The following is a 14,687-nucleotide window of genomic DNA, read 5'->3' as shown; positions in this document are numbered from 1 at the left end:
AGTTATCCAGTGCCTCTAACACTGTCTGTACCTTATTTGGACATAGATGTCTAACACCCGCCTGAATGTCAACCAAACCAAAAAATTATTCCTACAGTGTGCCAAGTACCAACAAGCAACAAACAGTCTCAAGAAAAAGAATCTGGACAGATTCAAATCCAATCTTTCATCAAATGCCTGGTCACTCGGATTCACCCTGAACACTGACCACACCCTCAAAGAGCACATTTCATAGGAAACAAAATGGCCTAGTACCAGCTGTCAACTAAAGGAAGTGAAGTGAAATCATTCCACGAGAATGGAACTGCAAAACTGCTACTCAAGACTCTAGTGATTGCATGGGGATAATGGCAAGGCCTGGTTCATGATCTCCAGGACTCCAGACTAACCTCCCCGTAAGATATTCTATGTGCTGGAGCATGCGTCATCAGGGGCCTGAAAAAATATGACTGAATCACCCATGCCCTGATAGATCATCCCCGGCTACCCTTGCCAGCCCATATCAACTTTTATATCAGACTAGCTCCCCATCTACTTAGCAAGCAAAGTTACCAACTTTGGTGGTTCTCAACACATCCACCAGGAACAAAGACAAGGCAAAAGGCTTTCTAAATGTATGTACCCAGGATGTCTGGTTGCATCATTGTATCCATCAGTACAGCCCCAAGCTTGCTCCAGTGTAGGAAAGGAGCTTAAGAAACACCTCTTTAAAGAACACTGAATCATTATGATGTAACAGTCCACCGCCATGCTCCAAACCTGTCTTTCCCCATCTGTCCATGGCAGAGCTTCACTATATTTTGGCTAGCTTTGTGCTATTCAAATTCTATATGTATATATTCTACAGAGCAGTGGTAGTCTCTCTGTGGTTATAGTTTGGATTCAGAGACATGGGAATTCCTCAGATTTTTGCTGGTTAATAACTTTTTCACTGTTGGATGAATTTCTACGAACCTTTGCAGTCCTATTCCTTCCCTCAAAGGAACTTCAGGAAGCAATTCCAGAGGTTTGGAGATGTTTCAAGCATCTTTGAAAAAAAACTCCAGAAGTAGACCGACGTGAAGTGGCCAGCGAAGCCGGCGACGCATAACTGCGAGCCAGCCTGCCGTCCAGGTTCGTCCAGCTGAAAGGCTCCGGAGGTCCGACTTCCAGAGTTTGACTGGTAGTAAGCTGAAACCCAAGCCGGTGAACCCTCACCAAATCTATCCTACATTGAGGGACCCCGCAAGAAAAAGCTCTGTCAAAGTTTCTAAGTCCCAACGTGGGACAGGTGACCGGGACCAACAGCGGGAGTCAAGCTGCCCACCTTCAACCCTGCGCTGGCCTGGATCTCTGGTTTGTCCCACTGGAAAGCTCCGGAGGTCTGACTTCCACAAGTTTTACCGGTAGCTCAACACAAGGCAAGTCAGCGAACCCTCACTGAATCCAGCCTGGCTGAGAGCTTCAAAGGACTACAGGATGAAAAACTCCAGAAACGTTTCTAAGTCATAAGGTGAAAACTTTGACCGAGACCTACCGCAAGAGGTAGCCGTGCAGGACTCCATTGCGATCGACCTGCTTTGACTGTGTCCCAGGCTAGCTCGACCAGGTGTCCCAATAGGTGCTATACGTTTCTATGTGCTATACAGTGCTAAATCTTATATATATATATATATATATATATATATATTAAGATTTAGCACTGTATAGCACATAGAAACGTATAGCACCTATCTGGTTCCCTACATTGGATTTTTTTCTGGTGTCATTTTAAAGATACAAATATTTCCTATTTTTATAAATTGATGTTGGATTTTTATTGTGTGTTGTCGCTTAATTATTTACTCAATGTGTGAGTTTGAGTGCTTTACATACCTGTCTTTGAAGTTCAGCCTGTCTGCTCCCAGCCAAGCTACCAAGGGTTGAGCATGGGAATACGTTTCTAAAACACATACTGAGCCCTATATTGTGTTTCTGGCCTTAGTGTCTGTGATAGATATATATTTACCACTACTAATAACCCACTTTCCAGCACTACAATCAACAGAGTTGTAAGCCAATTAAATGCTGTTTTTGAAAAGCAAATATATGGCAGAAGTATCTCCATACTACTGTATCACTATTGCAGTATCCGTATAGTTCACAAACCCTACTATTGAAGAACCACTATTGAAAGCACAACTATCACACAGAGAAGGCTGACATTCATAATGAACTTCGACCTATCGCGACAGTACCGTGGCACCAAAACAAAACATTTAAATAATGAATACTATAATAAAAAACATTAAATGATTAGAAACAAGTAAACAGAGTCGAAATTCAATGAAAAAAAAAGTTTAAGATACTTTATAGTTAGAAAAGAGGGAGTGGCTTATGGGTGAGTTGGATTCTATGTGAGTGGCTGCATAGGTGTGTGAGTGGCTGTATTGGTGACTGAGAGGCTGTATGGGTAAGGGAGTGGGTGTGTCAGTGGCTGTATGGGTGAGGGAGTAGCAGTTTCAGTGTGTGTATAGGTAAGCGAGTGGATGTGAGTGGCTGTCCTGGAGAGTGAATGTCTGTCAGTGGCTGTATGGGTGAGTGAGTGGGTGTGTAAGTGGCTGTATGGGAGAGTTGGTGGCTGGGTCAGTGGCTGTATGGGTAAGTGAGTGTGTGTGATTAGTTGTATTGTGAGCGAGTGGCAGTGTGAGTGGCTGTATCGGTGAGTGTGAGGGGAGTGTGTGGATGTGTGAGTACCTGCATGGGTGAGTGAGTGGCTGTGTGAGTTTCTTTAGGGGTGATTGAATAGGTGAACGAGTGGCTGTAAGGGTGCATGGTTGGGTGTGTTAGTGTCTGTATATCTGTATGACTGGATGTGTGAGTGGCTGTATTAGTGAGTGAATGAGTGCATGAGTGGCTGTATAAGTGAGTTAGTGGATGTGTGAGTGGCTCTATGGATGAGCTATTGGTTGTGTGAGTACTGGTATGGGTCTGTGAATAGGTATGTGAGGGGTTGTGAGAGAGTGGGAGTGGGTGTATGAGAGGTTCTATGCAGATGTGAGTGGGTGTGTGAGTGGTTCTGTGGATGATGTCATCAATGATATCATTTGAGATGCCAAAGGTGATGTCACTGACCATGTCATGAGTGATGCAATATGCGAGGACATAAGCAGTGCATTGTGGAGTCGTGAGTTAATTTTACTGGAACATTTCATGAAGATTCATCAACCGGCACCAAAGATATAGGCAAGTCAAAAAATGCTTTTCCTATGGAAACATGGTCTTAACTATTACTTCCAACTGGTGACTACCTGTAGGTCATATATATCTTTTTTGTGTTTGTTTAACAGACAGAGATACCCACACCAACCATTTTATGGGATTTAACAGACGGACAGCGTCAGCAGCAGCCCTCATATGGAGCATGATAGGACTATGTAAATTGCACTTTGGAATTAATATAGTTTGCGGGCCAAGAGAATCAAGAGACTCTCTTTTGGAGGGTCTGATCAACATTTAAACTCATTTTACAGTGACCCTCATTGTAAGGGTGCAACAAACATAATACCATTGGGCCTGTGCATTATCTCATCCATTCGATGCTCGAGTAGGACCATCATTTGTTTTACAGAGGAAAGGGCCTTGAAGACAACTTTTAAAGGTTGAACCTTATATGGCTGGCAGTGGCATGAAGGAAGGGCAGTTTAGGGATGGATTTACTGTGTTTTTTGCCTGTTGAGGTGCTATTTCGTTGGTGAGATACGGGGAATAGTAGTTGTATTGCTTGCTGAGATATGTCTACCTGTATAGAGCTAGGTATTCTGCATATATCATGCTATTTGCATTGGTCTGCCTGTCAGAATTTCTCTATTTCTGATAATGTATCCATCAAAACACAATCGCAAGAACATAAGAAATAACATTTTAGTTGAGTAAAAATACAGGCACATACAAATCCTTTATCAGCCTAAGCCAAGAGTTCAGCATTATTGTTAGCTTTTAAAATGCTAATTTTAGAAAACAATGTATCCCTCCAAGGGGCAAGTAAACATATGAAATGGCGGAGGTAATCAGGATAGAATTATCAGATTTACACCACCTCAGCATATTATTGTGAGTGGCATCCCTAGTGATGATACCCACTTTTTTCATAGAATATCGTACTTAGGACAGGAGAACCGGAAAAGGATTACTAATGCGATGCAAACATGACAATTAAACCGGTTACAGTCTTATTGCAGGACATCTCCTCAAATCCCCCATAACTGAGTGAATGAAGCTAAAGGGAGAATATCTAGAGGAACTTTAGTCGAAGAACCGCCCCCAAACCAGTGCTCATTCTATAGTAATTATTAATAGATACATATTAACACGGAGTTCCTTAGATACAGCCAAAGTATTATCACTAGTTGTGACTGGCCTCCCTCATTTGAGCCTGCTTTTACCACAATTGGTTGTAGCTGCTCAGTGCACACTCTGCCGTAGCCCTCTAGCTGAGCAGATCCCTCTACAATGTCTACACCTTGCTCAACATCGACTACAGGAAGAGGCAATCTACACCTGTGGTACAGTCAACAATGCAAGCTAGCTAAGGCAGATCTGTTGATATAATTTAAATTCAGACCCATGGAATATATAAGGCGATAAAGGAAAATGTATTAAACTGGGATCCAATAAAATTCCAGCTGACCTTTACAAGCCAGAACAGGAGCGAGAGGAACCAGAGTCTTGTAATTCGCCCGGGGGGGGTCCCACTGAGCCAACAGATGAGTCACCAATGGTTTGGGATGCAGAGGAGCCCAAGGAACCACTGCAGTGGTGGCAGCTATCAACCCCTGGACCCACAACCAAACCCGAGCCGAGGCAGAAGGGCCACCCAACAGGTCCCTCAACAGAGTCTGCAGGGAAAGTATCCGAACAGGAGGGAGAAACACCGCCCCCAGAATGGTGTCGAACAGACCCCTAATGAACTGAAGTCTCTGAACAGGAACCAGATGAGACTTGGCCAGATTCAACTTGAACCCCAGATCCTGGAACAAGACCAACATAGCTTCCACTGCCAGAAGAGTCTTAGGAAGAGAGGAAGCAGAGATCAGACAATCATCAAAATAGGGAAACACGGAGAAACCCTGATGTTGCAAAACCCCCACAGCAGGTGCCAATACCTTGGTAAAAGTCCTGGGAGCAGTGGAGAGACCGAAAGGCAAAACCTGAAACTGGAAATGCATCCCTTGCACCGCAAATCTCAGGAACCGCTGACTGGGTGGATCGACAGGAATGTGAAAATATGCGTCTTCCAAGTCCAGAGAAGCCAAAAAAAATCGCCCTCATGGATGAGGGTAATGACGGTCTGCAAGGTGACTATCCGAAAATGATCCAGCCGCACCAACTTGGGCAAAGCCCAAAGATTCAGAATCAGCCGAAGGAACCATCGGGTTTTGGGACTACAAACAGAGTGGAATAGAACCCCAGGCCCCTCTCCTCCACCGAAACCAGCACAATAGCCCCGTTTGACAACAATAGGGTGACGCCTGACGACATGGCAGCCCGCCGCATGGGGTCTCTTGAGAATGGGGTAGCCCGAAAATAGTCCACAGGGGGAGGGCCCCGGAAGGGAATCTTGTGACCCAGCCCGATGACAGACAAGACCCACTGGTCGGATAAGACTTGACCAACGGGCCAGAAACAACCAGAGCCGAGCCCCTACCACGGCATAGTCACTTTTGGCCTGCACCCAAGGGAGGCTGCAGCTGCTGCTGCTGCTGAGGCCGAGACTTATAATGGAACGCAGCCCCCTGACTTCGGGCCTGACCACGAAAGGGCTGAGAAGACAAAGCCCCCTGAAACCCCTGTTTATGGAAAAAGGATTTCTTCTTTGGCACAGGCTGAAAAGGTTTCAACATCTTTTTCTCCTCCACAGACCGCAGCACCATCGCTTTGAAATTGTCCCCAAAGAGACGTGGACCCTCAAAAGGCAGCTTATGGACCAAGACTTTCTGAGCAGCATCAGGATGCCAACTCTTGGTCCAGAGGGACCTCCTACCAGCCACCACCACCCCGGCAGCCGAGGAGAAGGCCCACAAAGAATCTAAAGTCACATCATAGAGGAAATGAGCCAAGACCTCCATCTGCGCCAAGACAGGAGTAGGGTCCCCTTGATCCTGTAAACAGTTAAACAATTTCTCAAAATCCTCGAGAAGGACCTGCGAAGCATAGGCCGAATAAGTGCTAGCCCGCACCCCAAAATGAGAAGCAGCATAAGAACGCTTGAGAGCTGATTCCACCTTCCGCTCAACTGGATCCGCCAGGTAAGCCTCCTCCGAGGACAAAGAGGAAGAAGAAGAAGCCATGGAGGACAAAAGAGAATTGACTTTAGGAACCGGAGGGTACTGGGTGTCAAAGTCCGCAAGGCAATATCGCTTGTCGACTTCAAGCCATTCCTAAGCCAGAATATCCTTTAGGACAGCATGAAAGGGCAAGTCATCCACCACAGAGGAACTACACTGGGAATAAAACCCTTCATCGGATATGGACTTAGGGTCAAAACCCAGCACCTCCCGAATATGGAACAACAAGTCCGAAAAAACCTTGCCCTGAACGTATTTTCCCATAGGAAAATTGTCCATGTCCTTATCATGATCCTTAGACTTTTTAGCCGCAGGTTCGAGCAGCGCAGTCTGGACAGCAGAATTCATTAAATCAGCTCTGGAAATCTGCAAAAGATCATCCTCCTGCAACTCCTGGACATTATTCTGCTTGGTTAAGGATTTTGCAGGCACCGGAGAAGAAGCCCCATCACTCATGGCCACAAGCAGGAAGAGCAAACCACACAGAAAGCCCAACACACACCAGGAAGTGCCCAGCTACTCACATAAATACTGCCCCCAATCAACCAAGTCCCGTAAAACACGAGAATTGGAAACCTCAAAGGACAACCCTGCAGTCTCCCCCCTCCAGCCACAGAACAAAAAAACATAGCCGCTGGAGCCGGACGCTGCTGGAAGACCCCAGCGCCGGAACGACCGGAGGCCAGAACACAAGTGAAAGCTCCCCGCCCCAGCCAAGTATTCTGAGGTAGGCTATAAGTCCTTACTTAGTAATATCATTCAAATATTCTGAGCTATAAAGGGTCAATTTGGGTAGCTCTCAATACTCAATACAATATTTATCCTAGAGTCAAACATGCAACAAAACAGCATCAAAAATTCATATAGCATTTTATTCTTTTTATAATTTTCTTTTGACAATTCTTTTCATCAAGGTTGCTCCAAGAGGAACGTGCAAATAGTAAAAGTGTTTGAGTGTGAAAAAGTGAAAAGAGAGAGGAAGTATTCAAGCGATTGTGACATAAAATACTTAAAAGAATTAAACACTGGACTGGTTGTCAATCACCGTCCAAATGGAAAAACCTGGTCACGTTTATCAATTTATGCACAAGATGAGTTAAACAATTGCAAAGTCAATTGGAAACCAATTCCAATATAGCACGTGGGTAAATGAACGTATCCCAGGCTCATCTGTATAGGGCGTCCAGGTTTTTCCATTTGGACGGTGATTGACAACCAGTCCAGTGTTTAATTCTTTTAAGTATTTTATGTCACAATCTCTTGAATACTTCCTCTCTCTTTTCACTTTTTCATACTCAAACACTTTTACTATTTGCACGTTCCTCTTGGAGCAACCTTGATGAAAAGAATTGTCAAAAGAAAATTATAAAAAGAATAAAATGCTATATGAATTTTTGATGCTGTTTTGTTGCATGTTTGGCTCTAGGATAAATATTGTATTGAGTATTGAGAGCTACCCAAATTGACCCTTTAAAGCTCAGAATATTTGAATGATATTACTAAGTAAGGACTTATAGCCTACCTCTGAATTTAGGTCTAGGACCATTGTTTTTTGTACTACATTGCACCCAGGTCCTTGACTTTTTGGGTTACCCCATTTTTGTAATGGTTCCCCACCCCAGCCCAGCACATGAGTGGGGAGGGCATTCTGGCCAAGGAGCAGGAGTGCCGCCAACCGGAACCCCAGAGCTGCTGCGCGCAGAAAATGCAGCAAAGTAAACCTTTTACACAAAAAAGTAAGTAAAAACTCCCGGCCCCGCATACACAGCCCGTCCTAAGCGGAACCGACAACAGGAGACACGGAGCACATCAGCGTTCCGACCGCCGTCAGACACCAAAAGATGTCATGTCGGTGGGTGGGAGGGGCTTATGTGACCTTTGACTTAAAGTTTAAAGTGTTTTGATTGGCTGCTGGAGGCAGAACTGCCTCACTATGTTAGGACTGGGACGAGGAGGACCCATGAGGGGGTAATGCAGACAGAGTCGGTGGCATCTAAGGCATTTGTTTAATGGAAATGAGAGAAAATCTACTATAATCAGGTCAATCGTGTGGAAAATCAAGACTTGACTGATGCTAGGCAATGCCATTTTGTATTCTCGCTTGCAGACACTCCTCTGAGAGGAAGACGCCATGGGAAGAGCCAGTAAAATCGTTGCTCTTGCTGGCCTGCTGTGCTGTTTGTACTCCACAGAAGGTAAGAGATTAACCAATAACCCAGACTTACTGCCCTCTGCCTAGTCATAGTAACCCTTTACATTGTATTGCCCAAGGTTTTTAGACACCCACTTCATCTTACTGGTGCTAATGGCTCTGCCTCTTTACACCTCAGTGTCTTTAATAATGCCTTCAGCGCACTCCACCTGGGTTCAGGTATTCATCTTCACTTTACTCTGCACAAAACACTCGTCATGCTGCGTGACGCAGTAGCCCTTCCTCACTCCAGTGTCCAACAGTAACCACACCTCACTTAACTCTTCATGCCTGCTTACAACTGTTCCTCAAGTGCACGCCATGTAGGCCTTGAAACCGTTCTTCGCTCAATGCTCCGCGGGGCTTCCAACCACTGTGACTGATTCCAGAAGTCCTTCCTTTCTAGAGTGTAATACTCCATCCTGACTTTCCTCTTCGAGATACTTACCTCGCTGCTTCATCCAGTGCGGGTGTGTGTAGTTGTTCCTCGCTGCACAACCCCTCTTTACTGCACGGTGTCGACACCCGCTTACTGCGCTCTCCTTGGTGCTGATACACCTCTGCGCGGCATTTAGCCACTACGGCCCGTAACCACCCCCCACTGAACTCTTTCAGACAACGAGCAAACACTACCCCACTGCACTCTGCCTGCGTCATCGTTACATGTCATCACTGCACCGTCGAGGTCTAGTAAACGTTGTGTGCAGCACTGGGCATCGGGCCTTGGTAAACGTCCCTCACTGTACTCAGGTTCACACTTCTTGTGCTAAACTCAGTACCAAGATCCTTAGTGACCACACCGTCATCCGCTTCAGTCAACACGCATACACAGACGTCACCCAATGATTACACTGACACTTTATTTGTGGGTGAAGAACTGCTGCAGGTTTATTTCATACAACATAGTATGATAATAAAATTGGGTTATCTTACGGGCGATCCAGGGCAGGCAGCCCCTTGCTGCTCCGCCCGCCTGGTGAGCCAGCACACACGGTGGGTCGATGCCCGGCAGTGTGGCACATAATTATTTACAGATCATCCACTGGGTCACGTGATCTGTATCCTACTCCCGCCCCTTCCGACAGGGGCGGAGCGTGTTGTGGCACACCCCCGGTTGGTCAGGCCCCCCAACCGCCCGAAGGACTAACGGGGCGCCGTCGCGGTCTTCCCAGAACCCCCTTCGGCTCCTGGACCTTGGCTCGGGCACCCTTACTGTGCCGGACAGGGGTACCCTTACTGTACCGCCTGTCGCAGAGGTACCCTTACTGTACCCGTCTGCATCCAGATCGCCCTGTAACTCCGCCACAGCTCTGGGGAGGCTACCGTCGCTGCCAGAGCCCCCCTTCCTCCGTTCGCTGTTTATAGGTGCCCGCCCCTGCGAGCCAGCTTTCAGTGGGCTGACTAATGGGTCCTGTTCTGTAACCGTAAATATACGGCATTAAGTTGCAACATTACTCAGAAGCCCAGGGCAGACTAACAATGAATGACTCTTGGCCCCAATGCCGCTCAGCTTAGACGTGACTGGTGTTCCCAACCTTCTAAGTGAAGCTACAGCAGATCATCCTAACGTAATTATGGGAAGATCTAGCACCTGCATATGGAGCCAGAACTGAACCACAGCTGAGTTCCTCAGTCCATCGATTCCCTTCATATCCTAGCACGAAGGTTTTAATTTCCACTCTATCTACAAAGGTGATGTATTGATAGCGTCAGGTTCCTGAGTTGCTGCTGCTACTGAGAGGATTGCATGATTTCTCGGCTGGGCACACCATTCTAACGCGACTGCTAATCGGACGCCGTTTATCCTGACTCCGGATAAAGCCAATTTGATTGACTGAGCTGCCGCAGCAACATCTCTCAGCTCGTGGACCCAAATGTGTGAATGTTTCCCATCTCCCGGGCTCCAAGAAAGGCTGAGCGGGAAGAGCAACACCTAAATCTGTTTCTCAGACTGGGAATTGTGGCATAGGTAACAAGGCATAGGTGATTTAGGCACTTGTGGACCTGCAATCCTATTAAGATTTTTCACTTGCCAAATTGAGTGCCTTCCTGGCTTGCAATTTCGTTCCCAACAGCTACAGCACAACAAGCAGGGTGAAGGTAGCGTGTGAGTCAGCCACTTTACCTACGTAATAAACACAAGCGGACATCACGGGTATATCAATTTGCTTCCTTTCACATGGTATTACGCTATTGTTTACTGCAAACTGACCCATATCTTAGCAACATCTCCTCTTTTTCGCCTTTCCACTTGCAAATTAAGTGACATTAAATGGACGATGGAGTCTTATACTAGTCCCGCTGTCAAACCCACTCTTTTCTTGCTCCCCACTGGGACAGCGTATCCAGTTGCCTCGCTTGATTAATAGAAGCTAGCTTTCGGACTTTATTGCTGCTGGAAAAGGGTCAATAGGTGTGCCTGCAGTCCTTGGTACACCGGTGTTGCTGTGCTATGGTAATTTGTGGTGCCGCCTTAGTGGCTTAAAAATGAAACGTCTTATTTTATCAAATGAATTGTTGTGAGCCCCGGTTGTGATTTCGATCCTATCTACATAGTTGACAGTGTCTCTATCTTGTCAATACCTGGAGCACGTCCGCCTTAAATGACGACATTACATCCGGCTTTTCCGCTAGCCTTGCCCATTAACCTGTCAAATGTCTGTGGAGAGCAGCACGTCTCTGGTCATGCTCCTGGTCGCTCTCTGCTCTCTCCATTATTACTATGTAGCTGAGGGCATGCCATACACGGGTGTCTGGTTGAAATGTGCACAGGTCTTTGACACTCTCCCACGTGCAGTGCTGTGAACCGTTTGAAGTAGTTCATCGGATTCAGCCAACCACCCCCTAGGTGGAGGCTTGCACTCCCAAACTTCTGCTCATTATCGATAATTCGTGGCACCGACATGGTGGCTTGAAAAGAAACTTCTTATTTTATCAAATAATTTGTTGTGAGCCCCAGTTATGATTGCGTGTACATCTTCATAGTTGGCAGTGTCTCTATCCTGCCAATACCTGGGTCACTTCTGCCTTAATTGATGACAATACCTCTGGCTTTCCGCTAGCTTTGCCCATTTAAACTGTCACATGTCTGGTCGTGCTCACTTCAGAAGGTGTTAAGCCCTTTCCATTATTAGAAAGTTTAAATGCAAAGTACAAGAGGTATGGTCGCTCTCTGCGGTCTCATTATGACCATGTAGATGAGGGCATGCCATTCTGGGGTGTCTGGTTGAAGTATGCACAGGTAATGGACCCTTTCCCCCGTGTAGTGCTGTGAAACGTTCGGAATAGTTCAGCAAATTCAGGCAGCCACCCCCCCTAGGAGGAGGCTTGCACTCCCTAACTTCTGCTAGCGTAAGACCCGGTCCCACCTCCAGTTCAGTGAAATGTAGTAATTCACGACACCGACAACCCCAGGGGCCAAATACTGGGCTGTGTAAATGTGGCCCAAAACCACCATGAACAATTAGCTTGGAGTGGATGGGCGTTTCCTAGGCTGGCTGAAGGCAAAACCTTTGACCATCACTCCTGGCAAGATGTACCAACGCAGGTAGAATAAAGAGTCATGCAGCCCTCCTTACTTCCTTTCCCAGTGCGACACAGGCGAAGAAAAATGCCCCTTCCAGAAAGGTCATGGCCTTATCCCTGAAGCCTATCCATACAGCACTCTACCGGAAATCTACAGCATTGCTTTGTAAAGCGTTTTCTGGTTCCCCAATTATTTGTGGTCGATATGCTCTCCCTCAGTTTGACCAAACTCTTAGCTAATCGTACGCCTGCCTAATTCCCAGGGCTGTCTGGCTTAATGCTTTCGCCTGGAATTGCCCCCCCAAAATGTGGCCTTGCACTGAACCTTCATCTGGCCCTGGCGCCTATCAAACCACAGTGACAGCCTCTACAAAAACAAACCTCACAAGGTCGCAGAAGCGGCAAGCCAGGCTAAGTCTTGGTCAACCATGTCACTCCGTGCTTTCCCTGGCCTCCCTGTGGAACAGGGAGAATAACCTCAAAGATGTTAAGTATGATAGACAAACCCAGGCCTTCCGCCTGTCTCCAAACAGCTCATGCTGCTGCCTTTCTTGTATAGACTAAACTGCCACTCTGCCTGAGTTGCAGAAATATCACACCCGCTGTTTCCCAATAGCAAGGCTAAGGATAAAAGGCCGCCGCCCATAATACCGTAACCCAGACGTTGGGCAGAAAAACAATGACCAACTGATGCCCCGGGTGGGCGTGCATCCCTAGTCTTGGTGGGAGCACACCCGCCGTCCTTGGGAAAACCTGGCACTACCTATCCATCACCAACCGTGCCCATCTCGCCTTCCTGATGCACACACGCCCCTCATGCTAAGACAGGAAGACACATGCTAAACGTGCCACCATGTGTCCAATGAAATTAAACAAGTGATAGGCTTTATTGCATCAGCCAGACCATAACTGGGGTCACGGCAGAGTGGTCTAAGCGTGGGCCAGAATGGAGGAGGTATATGTGTGGCTAATGCAGGCCCAAAGCTCTGTGTAGATTGGTGTCCTTAAGAACTGAAAACAATAACTGGCCCGCAATGAACCAAGAACCGATAGTGACTAGTGTTGTCCACATGGGAACACAGCAGCAGCTCACTAACATTACTGCAAATGATATCTGTGACACCCACAAATTTTTATTTTTAAGGTCCTGTTTTGATCTCAGAGATACTTTATATGGCTTTTGTGTGGAACCAACACAAACATTTCTGCAAATAACTAATATTTCTCACACACCACCCTGTGCAAGTCCACATCAGCCGACCTGCTGCTCAAGTTGCTCCTCCCCACGGCGACGAGGGGGGCTAGGCCTGTTTGTGCATGAACTTCTGTTAGGCAATTCTACATATCGTGCCGTCAAACAGTCCTGTACATTATTTACAACAACCTCAAGTTGAGGTACAACATTTATGTAAAGTTGCAATCAGCAGCATATTTCGGTACACAAAACTTATAAGATCCCCAAGGCGAGACCTATTGGCTTTGCCACTGCTTGTTTGTCGTAGGCCTGGGAGTTTAAGTGATTTGCCCAGCATCACAGGATACTGAGCCCATGCCAGGCTCAAACCTGGTTCTTCAGCTCCAAAGTCAGCAGCTCTGGCCTAGACGCCACAAGCTCTCAATAAATGTTTGCATATTTATATAGCGCGATCTCGACCCGAAGATATTGGAGCGCTTTACACGAGCACTGCATTTACATTACACATTCAGGCACAGGGAGATTAAGTGAACCGCTCAGAATCACAGGATGTGAACACGACCTCGAGGTTTGAACACTGGTTTCCTGCACCAAAATCGGCAGTTTAAGCCGGTGGACCACATTCCTCTACCATTTATTGTGTCTGTAACATGCTTGTACTCTGAAAATATGTAAACCATACCATGGTTTCCTGCAGCTTGTAACGTTTACAAAATGTTACAAAAATTGCTACCAAGGATCCTTTGCCACCGTTGGCTAATGGGCATAAATGAGTGCAAAACCAAGCCCCTGTGAAAGCCCCCATGTGCCTGCCTAACCCAGGCAGTCGCCCACTGCCGAAACCGGCTCCCGTAATTACCCAATTAACCTTCAATGCCACGAGCATATTTTTATGGTTAGACTCGCAGGATGTTGAGCCGACGGGATGCTCGGCCATGTTATCATCTCAGGTCAGAAGTCACCTGCTCTAGCCCCTACGCGGCCATTTTAGTTGGTGCCCTTAACTTATAAGGCCTCCCATGAGGGCCTTCCGATCCATTCTCCCTTGAACACTCTGTTTCTGCCTTCCCGCTCGTAAATCTTGTGACCCGGCCGTGCGGGAATCGGCCTCTGCCCTGGCCCTTTATTCGGCTCTACTGTACCCAATATTTTAACCATCTCAGGTCAGAAGTCACCTGCTCCAGCCCCTACGCGGCCATTTTAGTTGGCGCCCTTAACTTATAAGGCCTCCCATGAGGGCCTTCCGATCCATTCTCCCTCGAACACTCTGCTTCTGCCTTCCCGCTCGTAAATCTTGTGACCCGGCCGTGCGGGAATCGGCCTCTGCCCTGGCCCTTTATTCGGCTCTACTGTACCCAATATTTTAACAGTAAATCTGCAAAGCACTAGTAAGAAAAGAAATCAACAGCAGCATTCAGAGGCTGTTACTATTGAAATGGCGTCCACTGTCTTGCCATCTTCATGTATTCCC

General features: G+C 46.8%; 1 protein-coding gene across 1 annotated transcript in view; it reads left to right on the top strand.

Moving 5' to 3' along the window:
• Window positions 1-14,687, top strand: part of LOC146856773 (otoancorin-like) — a 484,135-nt gene that overhangs the window by 51,607 nt on the left and 417,841 nt on the right. The window contains exon 2 of the mRNA XM_085647226.1: window positions 8,413-8,500. Coding sequence (XP_085503352.1) covers window positions 8,437-8,500 — 64 coding nt within the window. The 5' untranslated portion in view covers window positions 8,413-8,436. The remainder of the gene's footprint in view (window positions 1-8,412; window positions 8,501-14,687) is intronic.

This window comes from Triturus cristatus, chromosome 3_2 (assembly GCF_964204655.1).
Source record: "Triturus cristatus chromosome 3_2, aTriCri1.1, whole genome shotgun sequence".
Classification (NCBI taxonomy): domain Eukaryota; kingdom Metazoa; phylum Chordata; class Amphibia; order Caudata; family Salamandridae; genus Triturus; species Triturus cristatus.
This window is presented reverse-complemented; position numbering and strand designations above follow the sequence as displayed.